At 33.3% G+C, this 21794-nt stretch overlaps 2 protein-coding genes across 2 annotated transcripts; one reads left to right on the top strand and one right to left on the bottom strand.

The window, feature by feature from the left end:
* Positions 1-1620: 1620 nt before the first annotated feature.
* Positions 1621-9340, top strand: LOC144842506 (uncharacterized). The gene is made up of 3 exons (XM_078698954.1): positions 1621-3303; positions 3567-3573; positions 5603-9340. Exons 1-3 carry the CDS (start codon positions 1661-1663, stop codon positions 8069-8071), a joined length of 4119 nt encoding a protein of 1372 aa, XP_078555080.1. The 5' UTR covers positions 1621-1660; the 3' UTR covers positions 8072-9340.
* Positions 8985-21338, bottom strand: LOC144842505 (conserved oligomeric Golgi complex subunit 6-like). The gene is made up of 16 exons (XM_078698953.1): positions 21225-21338; positions 20004-20147; positions 19745-19875; positions 19376-19570; positions 19108-19178; positions 18130-18223; positions 17887-17963; positions 13289-13432; positions 13095-13159; positions 12916-13007; positions 12579-12825; positions 12268-12435; positions 11740-11847; positions 10394-10447; positions 10129-10208; positions 8985-10019 (listed from the first exon to the last, which is right to left on the bottom strand). The coding sequence occupies exons 1-16, from the start codon at positions 21336-21338 to the stop codon at positions 9872-9874; spliced, it is 1932 nt and encodes a 643-aa protein (XP_078555079.1). The 3' UTR covers positions 8985-9871.
* Positions 21339-21794: the final 456 nt, after the last annotated feature.

Here is a 21794-nt window from a genome sequence, read left to right as displayed (position 1 = left end):
ATTCGGAAGGTGCGGTCAGCCTCCAAAAAATATAAGCCCTGTAAAGCATAGAGATATTTATATCTAAAAGAAAAAATTAATGAATTTTAAAAGACAAATTAACGGTTTAAACAAGCGCTTTTCACAAATAATTACAATGTTATTGTTAGGCCTATTTCTTTTTCAATCAAATTTGGTCAGTAATGTGACATTACTAAAATGGCCTATTCAACAATTTAAAAGTTACGTTTATTAGGATGTGGTCTATTTGGAATCATTTGGGTGTATGTGTGCGATTGTATCCTTCCCATTTAATTTTTGGAATCATAGTACTCTAGGAATGAACATTTGTTTTGTAAAAATCCTTGAACATAAAAGCGTAAAGGGAAGCCGATATCGTCACGGATATTTCATTAAAACATTTCTTTGAAGTCCAAAAAAAATTGATCCTCTCCTAGTTCACCAATTATGGAGAGCTAGGTACTGGTGATGATTAAATACATATGTTATGTAAATGTTGTGAAAAATAGATAAATAGAGCTCAGGGGGTCTATCTTCTGGAAACTGCACTTATACATTGATATATGAAACGAAATACTGATTAGTCAACAGGAGCAGTCCACGTCACTGCATGGGGTGGGGTTAAGAACATAAATATAAAGTTTTGCAGATCCCTGGAATGGAAATTTAACTTATAAGGCATATACTTTGAAATATGAAACAAAATATGTAAGTCTTCCGAGGACCAGCTCTATGGTTGGGTGAGTAAAACCATTTTGAAAAACGTATATCTGCTAAATTCTCCATGCACAAACGAAGTTCTAAGTTTACAGGACCAGCCCACCACATTTTGAAAAATAGAGTTGCCCCGGAAATTGTACTTATAGGGTCTTTCACACCTGTTCCCGGTGTTCCGGCGGCACGATTCCGGTTCGGCGAATCGAACGCCAATGTTTCGTTTTCACGATGCTCTTCGCGGCCGGCTGCTATGCGCCAATCGATATGCGCGTAGCCGCGTAAAAAAATTGACGTTCGATTGGATTTGCCGGCGCCGGACCGGAACCGTGCCGGAACAGGTGTGAAAGACCCTTTATAGGGCACGTGCGCTCCTATAACAGTTACACCAGAAGAATAAGCTATCCGCGATTTTGGCATGGGAACATGATGTTAGGATGTAGTTGATTTGATTGATTTAATCCAGATTTAGATTAGTGTGAGCGTCACAAAAAGTTATATACATCCCAACGTAATGCGGCGCCCTACCGCATGAAAAACATTACTGTTTCCGGGAAAACCGCGAATTGCTCACGATGCAAATCATCAAAATGACGTCATAAGGTATCAGACGTTATGTATAATCCACTGAAGCATATCGAGCATGCACAGTAACACTAATTTAGCATGGTGGTAAAATAATTTTGTTCTAGAAGTGAATGTACAATAGTTTCAATAAAATGTTTATATAATTGCAAAATTTATTATCATAATTCTATTTAATTGTGACATGTATAATATCTATTTAAATCAAGTCTTCTTTATTATGTATACATCCGCTCGTATGAGGGCGGGCAAACAAGCTCTTTTAAAAATGATACACGTTTCCAAAATAGCTAATTCTTCTGATATATGAGATATATTCTTTGCAAACACCCATCTTGCATAGGAAAAATTGAACAAAAACATGAAATATAAATGTGAACACTGTGGAGATAAATTTGAGTTAAATGATTTGAAGATGCATTTACAAATACATATATCATCAGATGGACAACAAGAAGGCCTGTTTGTACGCGATGATTCTGAGTTAATAATAGGCCTAGAAGACCGGGGATGGGGAATAGACAGAGAGCTGAAACAAGAAGAAGAGACAACGACGTACGAACGTGGAGATTTGAAAGAATCAGAACATTGTGAAAAGATATGTTCGCCTAGGCCTAGTAACAGTTTTAAAACGCATTTGAGAATACACACAGAAGAGACACCATATGAATGTGAACATTGTGGGAAGAAATTTAAACAAAGAGGGTATTTTAAAAAACATTTGAGAATACACAGAGGAGAGACACCATATGAATGTGAAGATTGTGGGAAGAAATTTGGAGAAAGTTTTAATTTGAAAAGACATTTGAGAATACACACAGGAGAGACACCATATGAATGTGAACATTGTGGAAAGAAATTTAAAGAAAAGGGGGATTTAAAAAGACATAGCAGAACACACACAAGAGAGACACCATACGAATGTGAGCATTGTGGAAAGAAATTTAAAGAAAATAGGAGTTTGAAAAACCATTTGAGAATACATACACGAGAGGGACCATATGAATGTGAGCATTGTGGGAAGAAATTTAAAGAAAGTGAGAGTTTTAAAAAACATTTGAAAATACATACAGGAGAGACACCATATAAATGCGAACATTGTGGGAAAACATTTTCAGGGGGTAAAAGTTTAAAAACACATTTGAGAATACACACAGGAGAGACACCATATGTATGTGAACATTGTGGAAAGAAATTTAAATGGAATGGGAGTTTGAAAATGCATTTGAGAATACACACAGGAGAGACACCTTATGAATGTGAACATTGTGGAAAGAAATTTAAACAAAGTGGGAGTTTGAAAGCGCATTTGAGAATACACACAGGAGAGACACCATATGAATGTAAACATTGTGGGCGTATGTTTAAACAGCAGGAGTCTTTAAAAAGACATTTAAGAACACACACAGACGATACACTGGCATGTGAACTATGTGGGAAAACATTTAAAGAAAACGATAATTTAAAAAGACATATGAGAATACACACAGGAGAGACACCATATGAATGTGAACATTGTGGGAAGAGATTTAAAGAAAGTGGGACTTTGAAAAGACATTTGAGAATACACACAGGAGAGACACCATATGTATGTGAACATTGTGGGAAGAAATTTGCACAAAGTGGGGGTTTAAAAAGACATTTGAGAATACATACAGGAGAGACACCATATGAATGTGAACATTGTGGGAAAAAATTTAGTGATAATGGGAGTTTGAACAAACATTTGAGAATACACACAGGAGAGAAACCATATGAATGTGAACATTGTGGGAAGAAATTTAGGGAAAGTTATAATTTAAAACGACATATGAGAATACACACAGGAGAGACACCATATGAATGTGAACATTGTGGGAAGAAATTTAAAGAAAGTGGGAATTTAAAAACACATTTGAGAATACACACAGGAGAGACACCATATCAATGTGAACATTGTGGAAAGAAATTTAAAGAGAGAAAAAGTTTAAAAACACATTTGAGAATACACACAGGAGAGGCATAGTATATCAATATGAACATGAGGGAAGAAATTAAAAACAAAGTGGGCACATGCAGGAGAGCAGCTCGGCTACAGGTGAGAAACTAGCCATGAATGTGAACATTTTGGCAAGCAATGTTAAAAAGACGCATGCAAGAATGCACTGTATGAATATGAACATTATTAACTTGTCGCCAAGGATTCAGAGATGTGATGTTGGGAAACAGCTCTTTAAATCATGTTGTGGATAGAATTCAATACTGGAAAAGATCATCTCTGTATCTAGTCATGAAGTAGGCCTAGTGTGGAATCATTTAAATAGGATGGAGGATCCAAGTCCATAGCCATGGGATGGGCAGTGTTTGCCCTGAAGTGCCCTGACTCAACTAGAGATCAGCAGCGAAAGAAAGCTTGTGATGATTTTTGCCTCCTTTTGTGGAAAAAGGAAACCTCCATGTAAAAATCCTGGTTAGAAAACTTAAGATATCTTAGGTCTTAGAAAACTAAGACCTAAGATATCTTAGTTTTCTAGACACCCATCATCGGATATAGAAAACTAAGATCTAAGATATCTTAGTTTTCTAGATCTAAAAAACTAAGATATCTTAGGTCCTAGTTTTCTAGACACCCATCATCGGATCTAGAAAACTAAGACCTAAGATATCTTAGTTTTCTAGATTTAGAAAACTAAGATATCTTAGGTCTTAGTTTTCTAGACACCCATCATCGGATCTAGAAAACTAAGATATCTTAGTTTTCTAGATTTAGAAAACTAAGATATCTTAGGTCCTAGAAAACTAAGACCTAAGATATCTTAGTTTTCTAGATTTAGAAAACTAAGATATCTTAGGTCTTATTTTTCTAGATCTGAGTTTTCTAGACACCCAAACAAAACCTCTATGTAAAAATCCTGGCTATAGGCTTGGAGGACTCTACCCTAAGGAAAGAAAGGTCAACCAAGCAAGAGAAAACACCAAGCTCATTCTGTTCATTACATACTAAAACACAGTACAAAAGAATAATGCTGAACATGAGGAATGATTTAATAAAAAGTGTTTTATTAAATTTTATTGAAAAATAACATTTTTGAATGACAGAAAGTTTAGGAATTATTATTATATAACCCATCACCATGTCAAATTATATAATTTAATAATTCAACTAATTTCCGAATTATGTTCAATGTTGCAGACATCAAAGTAAATAATAGTGTTTTACTGTATACCATCTAGCTAATTGATTCCTACCATGGAGGTAAAAAAATAAAATTGCAAAATTGTTTTTCAAATGTTTTATGTTCCATAGGCCTAATGTTCCCGACCTCAAAATATGTTAGTTGTAGAAACTTCCACCCTTTTAAGGCTAGCCGTCTACGAACCATACTGTATCTATCATGTAACTATCAATGACATAATAGGTGACAAAAATGTGATGATGTAACTCATATTCTTAAAGAACTGATGAATAAAATACATAAAATAACATTGATTAAAAACGAAACTAAAGGTAGAAAACTGTATGGTAATGATGTTAAACCATGGACCACAGACCAAACATCAATAGAATAAGAATACATTTATATTTAATGAATAGTTATTTTAATTTGAAAACAAAAGGCATAAAACGGGAACGGGAAACGGGAAATGTACCGAGCGGGGGGGGGGGGGGGGGGGTGTTTCAATTTACAGAAGAGAACGTCGAATCAAATTATTACTAGTAAATAATGCAGAGAAGGCGTCCCATAACTCAAACACACAAATGTCAATTATAACCAATGGTATTATATAGCCGAAAGCTGGATGGCAAACTACAATGCTATTGCAGTTCAAAAAGAGATTATCTATGAAGAGGGATGGCTACAATCAGAATACGCCTCTATACGGCCGAGCGTGAGAACGATACGCAACGTAGCGTGTTATGCGTATATGAACGCGAACGCATTCTATATGATCCTCGTATACAAAAACTAGATTATCTCAAGAAATTATTCATTCCATTGCGATTAACAATATATTTAATTTTATAAAAACTTTTCTGTGCTTTGACAAGAATATTTCTTGTAATTTATGTGGTATTAATGTATTATAAAGATTATTATTTTTTATATTAAATAATGTTTTTGAACACATTTACGGACGCCATCTTGTTGGTTCCCCCTCCTGTTGGAATCACTTTTCAGTCTGGAGTACGCCCTCTAGTCTTCGGCTTACAGCTCACTGTTATAATCCCATCCATAATGGATGCAGACGTGTTTTGCAGCGTGCCAGCGAGATATAAATTGTAATATGATAACACAACGCGGCCTGACTCCATCTTTCAAAGTTGCATAGAGGAAAATTTGAGCAAAAAACCAACATGAAATATAAATGTGAACACTGTGGAGATAAATTTGAGTTAAATGATTTGAAGATACATTTACGAATACATACATCATCCGATGATAGACAACAAGAAGAAGGCCTAGGCCTAGTAGGCCTAGGCCTATACATATACGATGATGATTCTGAGTTAGGCCTAGATGATCGGGGATTAGGAATCGACAGAGAGCTGAAAGAAGAACAGACAACGTATGAACGTGAATTTTTGAAAGAGGGGTCATATGAATGTGAACATTGTGGGAAGAAATTTAAATCGAATGGGAATTTGAAAGCACATTTGAGGATACACACAGGAGAGACACCATATGAATGTGAACATTGTGGGAAGAAATTTAAACAAAATGGTAGTTTGAAAACACATTTGAGAATACATACAGGAGAGAGACCATATGAATGTAAACATTGTGGAAAGAAATTTAAAGAGGGTTGGGGTTTGAAATCACATTTGAGAATACACACAGGAGAGACACCATATGAATGTGAACATTGTGGGAAGAAATTTTCACATAGTACCAGTTTAAGAATACATTTGAGAATACACACGGGTGAAATTTCACCATATCCTTTTGAATGTGAGCATTGTGGAAAGAAATTTAGAGAAACTAGGAATTGGAAAACACATTTGAGAATACACACAGGAGAGACACCATATGAATGTGAACATTGTGGGAAAAAATTTAGAGGAAGTAGGAATTTGAAAACACATTTAAAAATACACTCAGGAGACAGACCATATGAATGTGAACATTGTGGCAAAACATTTACAGAAAATTCTAAATTGAAAAAACATTTGAAAATACACACAGGAGACAGACCATATGAATGTGAACATTGTTCCAAAACATTTACAGAAAATTCTAAATTGAAAAAGCATTTGAAAATACACACAGGAGACCGACCATATGAATGTGAACATTGTGGCAAAACATTTACAGAAAATTCTACATTGAAAACACATTTGAGAATACACACAGGAGAGACACCATATGAATGTGAACATTGTGGGATGAAATTTAAACAAAAGAAATATTTGAAACAACATTTGAGAATACACACAGGAGAGACACTATATGAATGTGAACATTGTGGGAAGAAATTTAAACGGAATGGGAATTTAAAAACACATTTGAGAATACACACTGGAGAGACACCATACGAATGTGAACATTGTGGAAAGAAATTTAAACGGAATGGGAATTTAAAAACACATTTGAGAATACACACAGGAGAGACACCATATGAATGTGAACATTGTGAAAAGAAATTTAAACAAAGTAAGGATTTGAAAACACATTTGAGAATACATACAGGAGAGACACCATATGAATGTGAACATTGTGGGAAGAAATTTAAAAAAAGTGGGGATTTGACAACGCATTTGAGAATACACACAGGAGAGACACCATATGAATGTGAACATTGTGGGAAGAAATTTAAACAAAGTGGGGAATTGAAAACACATTTGAGAATACATACAGGAGAGAGACCATATGAATGTGAACATTGTGGGAAGAATTTTTCACATAGTAACAATTTAAAAACACATTTGAGAATACATACGGGAGAGACACCATATCAATGTGAACATTGTGGGAAGAATTTTTCACATAGTAACAGTTTAAAAACACATTTGAGAATACATACGGGAGAGAGACCATATGAATGTGAACATTGTGGGAAGAATTTTTCACATAATAACAGTTTAAAAACACATTTGAGAATACATACGGGAGAGAGACCATATCAATGTGAACATTGTGGGAAGACATTTTCAGAAAGTAAAAGATTAAAAGCACATTTGAGAATACACACAGGAGAGACACCATATGTATGTGAACATTGTGGAAAGACCTTTAAAGAGAGTTGGAATTTGAAAAGACATTTGAGAATACATACAGGAGAGAGACCATATGAATGTGAACATTGTGGAAAGAAATTTAAACAAAGTGGGGATTTGAAAACACATTTGAGAATACATACAGGAGAGAGACCATATGAATGTGAACATTGTGGGAAGAATTTTTCACATAGTAAAAGTTTAAAAATACATTTGGGAACACACACAGATGAGACACCATATGAATGTGAACATTGTGAGAAGAAATTTAAACAGGATGGACAGTTGAGAATACATTTGAGAATACACACCGGAGAGACACCATATGAATGTGAACATTGTGAAAAGAAATTTAAAGATTGTGGGACTTTGAAAAGACATTTGAGAGTACACACAGGAGAGACACCGTATCAATGTGAACATTGTGGAAAGAAATATCAGCAAAGTGGGGATTTAACAAGACATTTGAGAATACACACAGGAGAGACACCATATGTATGTGTATATTGTGGGAAGAAATTTAAACGTAATGACTATTTGAAAAAACATTTGAGAATACATACAGAAGAGAGATAGTATCCTATCAATATGAACATGTGGGAAGAAATTAACAAAGTGGAAATTTGAAAAGACACATACAGGAGAGCAGCTCGGCTACAGGACAATGTGAACATATTGGCAAGCAATGTTAAAGACGCATGCAAGAATGCACAGTATGAATGAACATGAACATTATTAACTTGTCGCCAAGGATTCAGAGATGTTGGGAAACAGCTCTTTAAATCATGTTGTGGATAGACTTCACTAATGGAAAACATCATTTCTGTATCTAGTCATGAAGTAGGCCTAGTGTGGAATCATTTAAATAGGATGGAGGATCCAAGCCCATAGCCATGGGGTAGGCAGTGTTTGCCCTGAAGTGCCCCGACTCAACTAGAGATCAGCAGCGGAAGAAAGCTTGTGATGATTTTTGCCTCCTTTTGTGGAAAAAGGAAACCTCCATGTGGCTAGAAAACTTAAGATATCCTAGGTCCTAGTTTTCTAGACACCCATCATCGGATATAGAAAACTAAGATCTAAGATATCTTAGTTTTCTAGACACCCATCATCGGATATAGAAAACTAAGATCTAAGATATCTTAGTTTTCTAGACACCCATCATCGGATATAGAAAACTAAGATCTAAGATATCTTAGTTTTCTAGATTTAGAAAAGTAAGATATCTTAGGTCCTAGAAAACTAAGACCTACCTAAGATATCTTAGTTTTCTAGATCTAGAAAACTAAGATATCTTAGGTCTTAGTTTTCTAGATCTTAGTTTTCTAGCCACCCAAACGAAACATCTATGTAAAAATCCTGGCTACAGGCTTGGAGGACTCTACCCTAAGGAGTGAAAGGTCAGTCAACAAAGTAAGTAAAATAAGACACCAAGCTCATTACATACGAAAACACAGTACAAAAGAATAATGCTGAACATGAGGCATGATTTAATAAGAAGTCTTTTATTAAATGAAACATTTTGAATGACATAATGTTTAGGAAGTATTATACTGTATAACCCATCACCATGTCAAATTATATAATTTAATAAATCAACTAATTTCCTATATACAATTTACCAATTTTAAAAATAAAATTGGTATTAATAAATAAATATACGTACAGGCTTTGATTTTGTATTATATTGTATATTATTTTTCCTATATAGCTTGTTTAACTCTTCTACAGTGTATTAAATTAATTTAAACCATTCAAAAGTATGACCGAATTGATTTTAATATTCAGGATTGTATCCAAGATAAACTGAATCAGTTATTTTTAAACACAAATATGCCAGAACCAATTCTTTTAAATATTCATTGTATAATATTTTTTTCTTGTGTATGACAAGAGATTCCTAATTATATTAGAGAACATTCTTTATTTAGTTTTAACACATTTGTGACAGCTCTCCGATCTTATATTGGGCAACTTTAAATTTTTGTACAGACTAACCATTTTGTGATTTTTTATATCTATTCTTATGTATTTTTATTTTTTTACTTGTATGTTTGAAGTGCAGTATGGAGAGCCAATTCGATAGTGCTTAGCATGGCAATCCAGAGGGTGCTGCACCATTGTCATGTATTTCATGTTGTTGTTTGTGCCTGAAAATTGAATAAAATAAAATGTTGATTTTATGAAATTAAGGAGTTTGGAGTACCCTGAAAACTGCATGCACTACAGAGCCCCAAGATCCCTGACTTCTCTAAGTTGTCAATTGATAATATTAAAAACAAAATGAATACAAGGCAGGAAGAATGTAACAGGTGAAATAAACATCGGGTCACATTCTGTGGTTTAGTCTACATCTTTAGTGCAAGCTGCAATGCACATTCAGGACAATAGAGTGTGCACTTGATCAGGTGTTCTAACGATGATACTGTTCGGGTCAAAGTAACCGTTACCGGAGTCATTCACAGCTCTGTGTATCAGTTCGTATGCTGAACAAATCAAAATAACCGACTTCTTATGTATTTTCTCTCTATTGAATAGACAAATTAATAGGTACAGTATATAAATATTGTAGATAACAAATATTCATTAGAGAAAATTTAAAACTCTTGAATATTCATAAACTGCCTGCAACTTACCTTAAACTTTGACCTTGAAGCAAGTTGCATTGCGGCATAATGAGACTATCTGGTGAGGCTAGATAAGAATCAAATTTTGACTGCGAAAAAAATATTTTAAAAATGTGTAGCTGTATAATGTTAGTCTGTTTTTACAACCATTTGTCACATTTCATGATACTAAATTCAAACTACAGTACACTATTACTACGTATTACAATTGTTTAATAAATTACAATTTTTGAACACTACACTACATATTACAGTTTAACATATAAAATATTACCATAGCATGTTTTATGGCTCCTGCTTCCATTCCATGAACCGAAGACAAAGGACCCTAGAATTAAATAAAATGTGTAAAATGAAGATCGGGGTATGGTTACTGATTTGATTGATGTTGCTGAGCTATGCTGTAGATTTGTACAAGACTAACTTTAGCTAATGTGTAAGATGAATATTGTGGTATGGTAGTTACTGTACCTCATGAAGATTGTGGTATGGTAGTTACTGTACCTCATTTGATTGATGTTGCTGAGCTATGCTGTAGATTTGTACTAGACTAACTTTAGCTAATGTGTAAGATGAAGATTGTGGTATGGTAGTTACTGTACCTCATTTGGTTGATGTTGCTGAGCTATGCTGTAGATTTGTACAAGACTAACTTTAGCTAATGTGTAAGATGAAGATTGTGGTATGGTAGTTACTGTACCTCATTTGGTTGATGTTGCTGAGCTATGCTGTAGATTTGTACAAGACTAACTTTAGCTAATGTGTAAGATGAAGATTGTGGTATGGTAGTTACTGTACCTCATTTGATTGATGTTGCTGAGCTATGCTGTAGATTTGTACAAGACTAACTTTAGCTAATGTGTAAGATGAAGATTGTGGTATGGTAGTTACTGTACCTCATGAAGATTGTGGTATGGTAGTTACTGTACCTCATTTGGTTGATGTTGCTGAGCTATGCTGTAGATTTGTACAAGACTAACTTTAGCTAATGTGTAAGATGAAGATTGTGGTATGGTAGTTACTGTACCTCACTTGGTTGATGTTGCTGAGCTATGCTGTAGATTTGTACAAGACTAACTTTAGCTGATGTGTAAGATGAAGATTGTGGTATGGTAGTTACTGTACCTCATTTGGTTGATGTTGCTGAGCTATGCTGTAGATTTGTACAAGACTAACTTTAGCTAATGTGTAAGATGAAGATTGTGGTATGGTATGGTAGTTACTGTACCTCATTTGGTTGATGTTGCTGAGCTATGCTATAGATTTGTACAGGACTAACTTTAGCTAATGTGTAAGATGAAGATTGTGGTATGGTAGTTACTGTACCTCATTTGGTTGATGTTGCTGAGCTATGCTGTAGATTTGTACAGGACTAACTTTAGCTAATGTGTAAGATGAAGATTGTGGTATGGTAGTTACTGTACCTCATTTGGTTGATGTTGCTGAGCTATGCTGTATATTTGTACTAGACTAACTTTAGCTAATGTGTAAGATGAAGATTGTGGTATGGTAGTTACTGTACCTCACTTGGTTGATGTTGCTGAGCTATGCTGTAGATTTGTACAAGACTAACTTTAGCTAATGTGTAAGATGAAGATTGTGGTATGGTAGTTACTGTACCTCACTTGGTTGATGTTGCTGAGCTATGCTGTAGATTTGTACTAGACTAACTTTAGCTAATGTGTAAGATGCCTGCTCATTCACTAGTGCATCTGTGTGGGCTTCAATCTAAAAAGAAGAGGAACCACTGGATTTGTCACTTTCTAAACCACACTTTCTTTACTACACAAGATTATTTTAGTTTTCTGTATTGGTGCTGCTTATTTGTTAACTGCTATGCTTAAATCATGGAGGAATTATTATCCTCTATGCTGGAATATAAATACATACTTTACATGTCAAGTTTCAGGTTTCTGATGGCTTGAGATTTACCAATTATGACCCAACCCCCAAACGATCTTATTATTATAGTCCCTGATTTTGCTTGCTGTGGTTTAGGATTGGTGATTCAGCAGAATTTAGTGTTGAATAAAGATTGGGATTTGTGAAAAAGAATGAGATTTTTGGCAATGAGAGCTTGAGGTTGGGTAAAAAATGTGAGTCTCGTACCAGATGTGCGAGACTTAGATTTAAGCATTAGTACTTTACCTGAGCATCTAACATCTCAAGTCGCTCGTCTGTGAATTCGTAGAGTGCCAGCGTAGTCTGAATGGCGTAGATACAGTTTATCATGTACGTAGCCATATCTGCTGTGTTAAGCCTACTGGCTGATACTGCACACATCTGAAGCAGGGGATCTAAGATGCACGATAATACCTGTAAGAAAGGTCAAACAGGGGTAGAAAGGTCAGACAGGGGTAGAAAGGACAAAATCTATAAATAATTAAACAAAGATAAAAATATACTATAGTGTAGTACTGTATATAAATGAATTACATTCTATCTTAAAATGTCATTACTTTGGCAAAGTCTGTTTGTCTCGCATCAATGGGCACCACTGATGAATCATGGGAAGCCAACACTTCCTGTAACAATGTCAAAGTTTGTGAGAGTGAAGTTGGTGGGCTAAGATCAGCTGGTGGGAGTTCAACCTTTTCAATGAGCCTTGTCGCATGGACATTGAGGGCGTTAAAGAACACCTTTTGAGAGAACAACTGCATCTCTTCAAGAGTTAGCAACAGGCTGGCTTCACCATCTAACAACAACCTAATAAGAGATAAGAGACATTTCAAGTCAACATAGCAAACAACAGTTGACTGTCATTTTGGTTTACAAGTTAAGAACCAAAATACTCACGCTATTGTGTAGTGGTAGAATTTAATTAGGTTATTGAGCTTGTACAAAACTACAGGTCCTGGTTCTGCAACTATTACTTGTTCTACCCGAACCTAAAAAAAACCAATAGTTGTCAATCATGAATGATCATTAATGGTATTTACAATTAAATTAATTCATTAATTAGTTTATTTTCTTACCTTAAACGGTCTACATACTCCTTCTGTAATGTGCCCTAAAATACTTTGAATTTCCTCCTCACGGTCTACAAATATAGAAATAAAAAGCATGGATAAAATCTATCCTTCATATTGTTCTAAATATTGTTTTCATTTCTTTTTCCCTCATAAATTCAATAAAACCTAAAATCTTTGATAAATAAATGATACAATACCACTGTTAGTAGCTAGCTTCACTAAACTCTGCAGCAAATCTTTCTCTGAAGCTGTTGTTTGATGTAACCATGCCAACATATCACCAGTGTACCGCAATGGATCATGGGAATGAAGTTCTATAGGTCTTGGAGTACCACCTGGACCTGAGATTTTTTAAAAGCAGAATACAAACAAAATAAAAAATAGCTAATCTATGAATCGACCACAGAAACAAAAACCTTTGTCCATATATGGATATGAAGTCCGAAATAAAGAGAAATGAAAACTTATATTATTAATTACTCAGACCTCCCAATAATAACGGTTTTCTCCCGATATCTCTCATCATTTTCTGCTAAAATACAATATCTCCGAATATTTTGGAATTTAGAGTTAAGAAACATACTAATATTGTGTTGATACCTTGTTAAGGTATCCTTGATATATTCAATATAACAGAGTGCAATATACAGAGTCAAAAGTTAAATATGTCTTTCTTTGGAATGCAAGTGTCAAGAGTAAGATGATTCTTAAAGCTGGTAAGGTTAAATGTTAAAGTAACACAGACTATAAATAAAATAACACAGACTATAAGCCTGTGGCTTATCAGTGCAGTTGGTATAAGTAAGTGCAGTTGGTATAAGTTTGGTATAAGTAACATGATATTTGATCTTGGTGCCAATCACAGCAAATATGATATTTATAATAAATTCATACATCGACTAATAGGGTCATTCCATGCCAACTCAACAAATTTTCTGAAAATCATGGCTGGGTACCCCCTCAGATTTTCTTGAAACTTTCATATAATATGCAACAATATGTCTCACGAACACACCAAAAATTTCAGTTGCCAACTCCAAGTCGTTAAAAAGTTATGGTCATTTGAAAATGTGTCGTCTGTAGAAATTTTGGTCTTAATAAATTACCTTTTTGTAAAGTTGCATTTTTAATTAGCCATATTTTAAAAACTATTAAAGCTAATAAGCTGAATATTGATACACTGACATAATTTTGGTCATAGATTAAAAATATGAAAAAAAAAAATTTGCTGTATCTCAATTATTTTCCGAGATTTTGGTCCCTAGAGACCCCAATTTATTTTGTTGCAAACAGTTTCGGCAATTTTTACCCCTTATTTAAATATGAAAATACATTTTTAAATTGATTTTTTCCTATACAATGTTAATACATGGTGTTAAATGTATCCATACAAAAAAGTTCATCATTTTAAAAATTCATCCTAGGGGTACACTGCGCGTCAAAAAGTCACTCGGGACACAAAATACAAAAAATCATTACTTTTTCGTTTTGAACTTTGACCTTGTGGGCAATTATTCCCAAAGTTGAAACTCATCATATAAGTTCATCAATGTATGATTCAGCTATGTTCCAAATACCAGTTTGGTGTCTTTATTCCTTCATGTCCAAATATGAATATGAAATGAAGGCGTTTTGTGTCTATTTGTAGCAATTTCAATGTAAAACATGCTATCGTCAATTTTCGGAAGATCATAATTTCAGTATTTTATCTCCTAGTTGCTTTCAATACATTCAATTTTAGACAATTTTTGGCCCTGAATCCATTTCTGCAACATTCAAAGTAACAAAATGAATAGTTTAAAAGATATACGTGGTCAAAAATGGCTCAAGTGCATAAATAGTGTGCACATATTGCTACAATCGCGATATTTAAATGGACATAAGTTTTATACTGAAACCCCTAGAACATCACAACTTGTTATCCTAGCAAAACTTTTGATCCTGAATCCATTTCTGCAACATTCAAAGTAACAAAATGAATAGTTTAAGAGATATACATAGGCAAAAATGTCTCAAGTGCATAATTAATGTGCACATATTGCTACAATCGCGATATTTAAAAATGGACATAAGTTTTATACTGAAACCCCTAGAACATCACAACTTGTTATCCTAGCAAAACTTTTGATCCTGAATCCATTTCTGCTTCATTCAAAGTAACAAAAAATGAATAGTTTTAAAGACATAAGTGCTCAAAATGTGCACAAATTTGACCATTATCAAGTAATGTATGTCACATCTCTCTCTCTCCGCATCATGTGTATACTGAAACACCTGTACAGTAGCTGCTTCTCCAAAATGATACAATGTTTAGTTTTTAAGATAATACAGTAAACCAAAAGAATGAATCAAATGCAGGAGGTACATTATTTATTGAAGTATTCATTAGACTGATGGTGTGCTTGTTGGATGTTCATGAATTTTACATAGACGTCCAGGCCATTTTGTCTTCTGATCTTTCAAGTATTGTTCCTCCAATGTTCCATTCTTTATCATAAGTACTTTTATAAAAAGATGACTATATTTGAGAGGGAACACCACTACCTATATTAACATTTGATGTATACATTTTGTTAGGAAATTTATCATCTCAGCCCGTTCAACTAACGTTATGGACATACATAAAAATGTACGTCCATATAACGACAACAAAAAGAAAAGAAAATTAAATGAAATGTTCATGATTTATGAATTATTTTTTAATCATAAGAAAGAATGATTTGTTGTAATGTTGTTATGGACGTACACGTCACGTCACATCACACCTAAAATTTACAAATTTTGCACAGCCAGAATTTTTTAATTTCTAGGGAAAAATTATAATAATTATGCATTTCCTTTTTAAAAACATTAAAATAAATTGCCCTATCATGTTAGAAAAATCATTTTACATTATATGTTTGTAAATTGAATTTTTAGCAAAATTCAGAAAAAAATGGGAAAAAAACATTTTTCAAATGTACGTACGTACGTACATATTCAACAGACAAAATATTTGTTTTTTCTGATTATATATTAAAAAACAATTATAATTAATAAAAGTTCAACTAATAATATTTAAAAAACCATTTTTGATTTTTCAATGTCAATTTAAATTTTTGTTGCACTGGGTGACATTTTGCTGGAATTAATTGCCCATATTATATACATATGTGCAATTGTTGCTGTGTGCATTCACTCTAGGGCTATTTTTTAGCACATGTATCTTTAAAACTATTGATTTTGTTACTTCATTGATTGTAAAAATGGATTCAGGATCAAAAGTTTTGCTAGGATAACAAGTTGTGATGTTCTAGGGGTTTCAGTATAAAACTTATGTCCATTTAAATATCGCGATTGTAGCAATATGTGCACACTATTTATGCACTTGAGCCATTTTTGACCACGTATATCTTTTAAACTATTCATTTTGTTACTTTGAATGTTGCAGAAATGGATTCAGGATCAAAAGTTTTGCTAGGATAACAAGTTTTGATGTTCTAGGGGTTTTCAGTATAAAACTTTATGTCCATTTAAATATCGCGATTGTAGCAATATGTGCATACTATTTATGCACTTGAGCCATTTTTGACCACGTATATCTCTTAAACTATTCATTTTCTTACTTTGAATGTTGCAGAAATGGATTCAGGGCCAAAAATTGTCTAAAATTGAATGTATTGATAGCACTAGGAGATAAAATACTGAAATTATGATCTTCCGAAAATTGACGATAGCACGTTTTACATTGAAATTGCTATAAGTATACACAAAATGCCCTAATTTAATAGTCATATTTGGACATGAAGGAATAAAGACACCAAACTGGTATTTGGAACATAGCTGAATCATGCATTGATGAACTTATATGATGAGTTTCAATTTTGGGAATTATTGCCCACAAGGTCAAAGTTCAAAACGAAAAAGTAATGATTTTTTGTATTTTTTGTCCCGAGTGACTTTTTGACGCGCAGTGTACCCCTAGGATGAATTTTTAAAATGATGAACTTTTTTGTATGGATACATTTAGCACCATATATTAACATTGTATAGGAAAAAATCAATTTAAAAATGTATTTTCATATTTAAATAAGGGGTAAAAATTGCCGAAGCTGTTTGCGACAAAATAAATTGGGGTCTCTAGGGACCAAAATCTCGAAAACTAATTAAGATACAGCAAATTTGTTTTCATATTTTTAATCTATGACCAAAATTATGTCAGTGTATCAATATTCAGCTTATTAGCTTTAATAGTTTTTAAAATATGGCTAATTATAAATGCAACTTTACAAAAAGGTAATTTATTAAGACCAAAAATTCTACAGACGACACATTTTCAAATGACCATAACTTTTAAACGACTTGGAGTTGGCAACTGAAATTTTTGCTGTGTTCGTGAGACATATAGTTGCATATTATATGTGAGTTTCAAGGAAATCTGAGGGGGTACCCAGCCATCCCATTTGTTGAGTTGGCATGGAATGACCCAATAGTGAAATATTGAGTTGGTACCTCATTTTCCTGCATTTGGCACAATACGGCACGACGTACCCACATTTAAGATTATAGATGCCAATAATTTTCTATTGTTTAATAGAGCTCTTAATAGTTTGATGCAATTTTCAATATGTTATTATAGTACCATCTATAAAAGACATGCTTTCATAAAGCCCGATATTTCATTTTCTTGAGTTGGGAGGTTTTTTTTGGTTAATTGCTTTTACACAGGTGTTTCATTGACACTATTATGCAAAACAGGAGCCAAAAATGCAAGTAAAGGTTTCTGATAATATTAATAAAATGAAAAAAACAGTACCTCCTCTGGTTAATGCATCAATGAAACCACGCACAACTGCAGTTCTTCTGGCTGTCCCATATTCATCCAATGAATATCTATCAAAATAGAAAATCATGTTTATTTAAATATCACAGAATATTCAAGTGAGGAAAACAATATAGAGACACGATGATGTCATATTACTACCATATTTGGGTACATCACACTTTTTTTGTCAACATAGATTGATAGTGACTGTATAGACAGAGATTAATAACTTACTGAAACAATACTGGTCGATCTTGAAGAGCCTGCATAGCTTTAGCAAGAAGGGATGTAACCTCTACAGAATCTGTGGTCATTGCACGACTCTCACCTGCACAGAATCATTCAGACAAATAAAACATTGTGTACAAACCATTATGTCAATTATGTACACAACAAGTTGATAAGTAAACAAACATGCATATTATATTTATAAATCTAAAGGCAAATTGCTGAAAAAAGTCAATGCTGTGGGTATCAGTGCCTGGATCTCAATGGAAATACAAATAAAATAAGCACTGGAAAAATGACAATGGTGTGGGTATCAGTGGCTGGATCTCAATGGAGATACAAAATAATATAAGCACTGGAAAAATGACAATGCTGTGGGTATCAGTGCCTGGATCTCAATGGAGATACAAAATAATATAAGCACTGGAAAAAATGACAATGCTGTGGGTATCAGTGCCTGGATCTCAATGGAGATACAAAATAATATAAGCACTGGAAAAATGACAATGCTGTGGATATCAGTGCCTGGATCTCAATGGAGATACAAAATAATATAAGCACTGGAAAAATGACAATTCTGTGGGTTTCAGTGGCTGGATCTCAATGGAGATACAAAATAAAATAAGCAAAAGGTAAATCAATACGATAAAGTAATACAGCCAGAAAAATTAACAACACTAGTCCTTCATATTACATTTATATTTATACGTAAATATGTAATACAGAATTATTATGTATATTATATGGTAATTATAATAACAACCCCATGTCCACCTGTAAATATACATATGCACACTATATCGAAATTATAATAACAACCTTATGGCCACCTGCAAATATGCATATATTTATACATATTATATCATGATTATAAAAACCTTGTTCCACCTGTAAGTATGCATATTATACCATATTTATAATAACACAATGACCACCTGTAAATTTGCATACATATGTATATTATATCGTAATTATAATAACAACCTTGTGTCCACCTGTAAAGACGTTCATACGTTGTCTCCAGATGAAGAGCCATTGCTTCCATAATTTCTAAACTGTAAAGAAAGAACGACAAATTTCAGAAACTGTTAGTTGTGTTTTGGGTAGACTTTCTACTGGCTCCTGAGGTCAACACTAATTTCTGGACAATAATTCTTGTTTATTTTACATCCCTAACTTACTAAGTAATGATCACTTTATAAACTTAATTAAAAAATTTCATAGGCAAGTGACGGAGTGATTGCTGACATACCCTGCTGTCTGTTGATTGGTTCTCAGCAGAATCTTGCAGTCCTGGTGAATCTGTTTAACTCGTAAAAGTGCTTTGAAGAAATCTTCATGTAACCTACCATCTCGAGTTCCTCTTAGGATTTTCAGTTCTTCTGGTTTTAGTTGATATTTAGCGAGGAAACCATCTGCGACCTTTGCCCTCATTTCTAACCTCTGACTTTAAAAATAAACATAGTTTTGAAAAAGAATTTATTTAGGTAGATTGAAATAACATTATTTATATCCATCAGGTTAAAAAATATTCATGAAAAAATTATGTAAAATGTTCAGGTTATTACAGTTAATTCCAACTTTTTTTTAAAATTCAAAATAGTCGTAATTACTGTAGTACCTTTCTTTCTGCAATTCAGTAGTTTTACTGATAAGGTCAGATGTTTGACCTCTGGCGGCCTTTAACCTCTGTGTCATGTCATTACAGCAGGTGCTCATGGCTGACACATCTTCATCAATAGAATCAAGTTGCTGTGAATAAAATAAGATAAAACTATAATGTGGCTCTTTAATTCAATTATAATTTTAAAAAATAAATTATAATTTATAATTATTTAAAATTAAATTTTAGTTGTATAAACAATTAATTTCTTGCCTACCACTTTTACAGCTCGAAATGCTTCTGAAAATTCTTCGTTTATTGTCAAACTCCTCCGTTCAATATCTCCCCTTAAGTTGCGTCGAGTACGCAAGTTATTTTCGCTAAAGAAACTTGACATAGCCTTGAGTGCCTCCAAAACATCCTTTAAAATAGTTTTGCAGTATTGTCATGAGTACTTATACCATCTATAATTATTTAACTATTCACATAATATATTTAATGCCATTCACATTACCTAAACTGACAGATATACTGTACTCTGTCCCTCTGAAAAAATAATTGCTTAACATTGTTTTGTTATTATTACTATAAAACAGTGAGTTTCAAAGATAGGTCATTAGGTCTGTTGTATTTTTTATTGCTGATCATGTGTTGTTGTTGTTGTTTAGTTCCAAGTTGATCACGAATGTAAATAATGTGTGTATTGTTTTGCTTGTGTTTTTCTGCCAAGAAAACAATTATCATTATACTATGTATGAATGACTTAATAAATCGAATCTGAATCTGGTATTAAAGTATGCCATTTCAATGTCACATAATCAAAATAATAATTATTTACTTTGACAAAAATTACAAAGTTTTTTGGTTAAATTAAATTTTACCATTTATTTTGTCATTTTAGAATAGAAGTTAAATCAATATTTCTGTTTGTTTTTTTTTTCTACATTAAAACTGAATAACTTTTAAAACTTCAACCTGGCCTATGCCTAAGCTATAAAAAATAATGCAAAGTGTGATTTTATATTAATCTTAATTTTTTACATCATCCCTTACTTTTAGTAAATACTGTACTACAAATAAATACAAACATTTTATTTAATTTAATAGGCAAAAACAAAATATTTTACTTTTTTGCTATAGATTAGTTAGTTTTATACACAGCAGATAATAATTAAATTAATAAAAAAACAAAGACTAACTAGGCTAGGCCTACACTTAGTTAAATTATAAATGTGCATCATTGCAAAGCAGACAAATTGTCTCTGGGCGCAATATCATCCCGCTAGCTACCGGTAGGCCTCTCACTCGATAGGCCTCTAGCTAGACCTAGGCCTACTACTAGAGAGGCACCCACCCAGCAGCCCAGCCAGGCACCTTAATAGACTTAGTTAGCCTACTAGGCCCTCTAGCCTGATAGCCTAGCTAGGGCCTAGGCCTAGCTAAAGCCGTGAAACACTAATTAATTTGCATCACGCTTAATAAAAACATGGTAATCAACCTTGTCGTTGTCTAATCGAGTTTCTAGAATTTTATTTAGCTTTCGAGAAAGAGGATTATTTGCATGTGACGTGTCCGCTCCTACTTCGCTGGTTATCGCCGTCGTCGCCGACATTTTGAATGATTGCTATGGAAAGCCGTAAGTGCCTTCTGTAGATTTAGCCGAGCGGTGTTTTTTACATTAATAGAAGCAAGCATACTAATTTATATTCTACTTTTTTGGATTTTATCGGTTTCTATCATCACATACGTATTATTAAATAATATATATAATAATAAATAATAATTTTATAACACACCTTAGCATATTCTTGACATTTTATTGGATAATTGTGGTCACATCATGGTATTTTACTAAAAAGACTATTAAACGATCGTGTGATAGTTGAAACAGACTGCTACATATTTTGGCTTCGCTTCGTTAATGCAGTACTTAATCTTTTCAACTCATGAAATATTTTCCACCATCCAACTCATAAACATTCATTGAAATATGAACGGTTATTATAAAAAAATAATTTTTTAATAATATATATAATTATAATTAATTTGTTCATGAAATATTATCCAA

Source organism: Antedon bifida, chromosome 5 (genome assembly GCF_963402885.1).
Source record: "Antedon bifida chromosome 5, ecAntBifi1.1, whole genome shotgun sequence".
In the NCBI taxonomy this organism is placed as follows: domain Eukaryota; kingdom Metazoa; phylum Echinodermata; class Crinoidea; order Comatulida; family Antedonidae; genus Antedon; species Antedon bifida.
This window is presented reverse-complemented; position numbering and strand designations above follow the sequence as displayed.

Coding starts and splice junctions, on each gene's coding strand:
- LOC144842506 (XM_078698954.1), top strand. CDS start 1,661: ATGAAATATAAATGTGAACACTGTGGAGATAAATTTGAGTTAAATGAT.
- LOC144842505 (XM_078698953.1), bottom strand. CDS start 21,338: ATGTCGGCGACGACGGCGATAACCAGCGAAGTAGGAGCGGACACGTCA. Junction 13,160..13,288: donor GAAGCTAGCTACTAACAGTG/GTATTGTATCAT, acceptor CTATATTTGTAG/ACCGTGAGGAGGAAATTCAA. Junction 10,209..10,393: donor GAGCCATAAAACATGCTATG/GTAATATTTTAT, acceptor TTTTTTTCGCAG/TCAAAATTTGATTCTTATCT.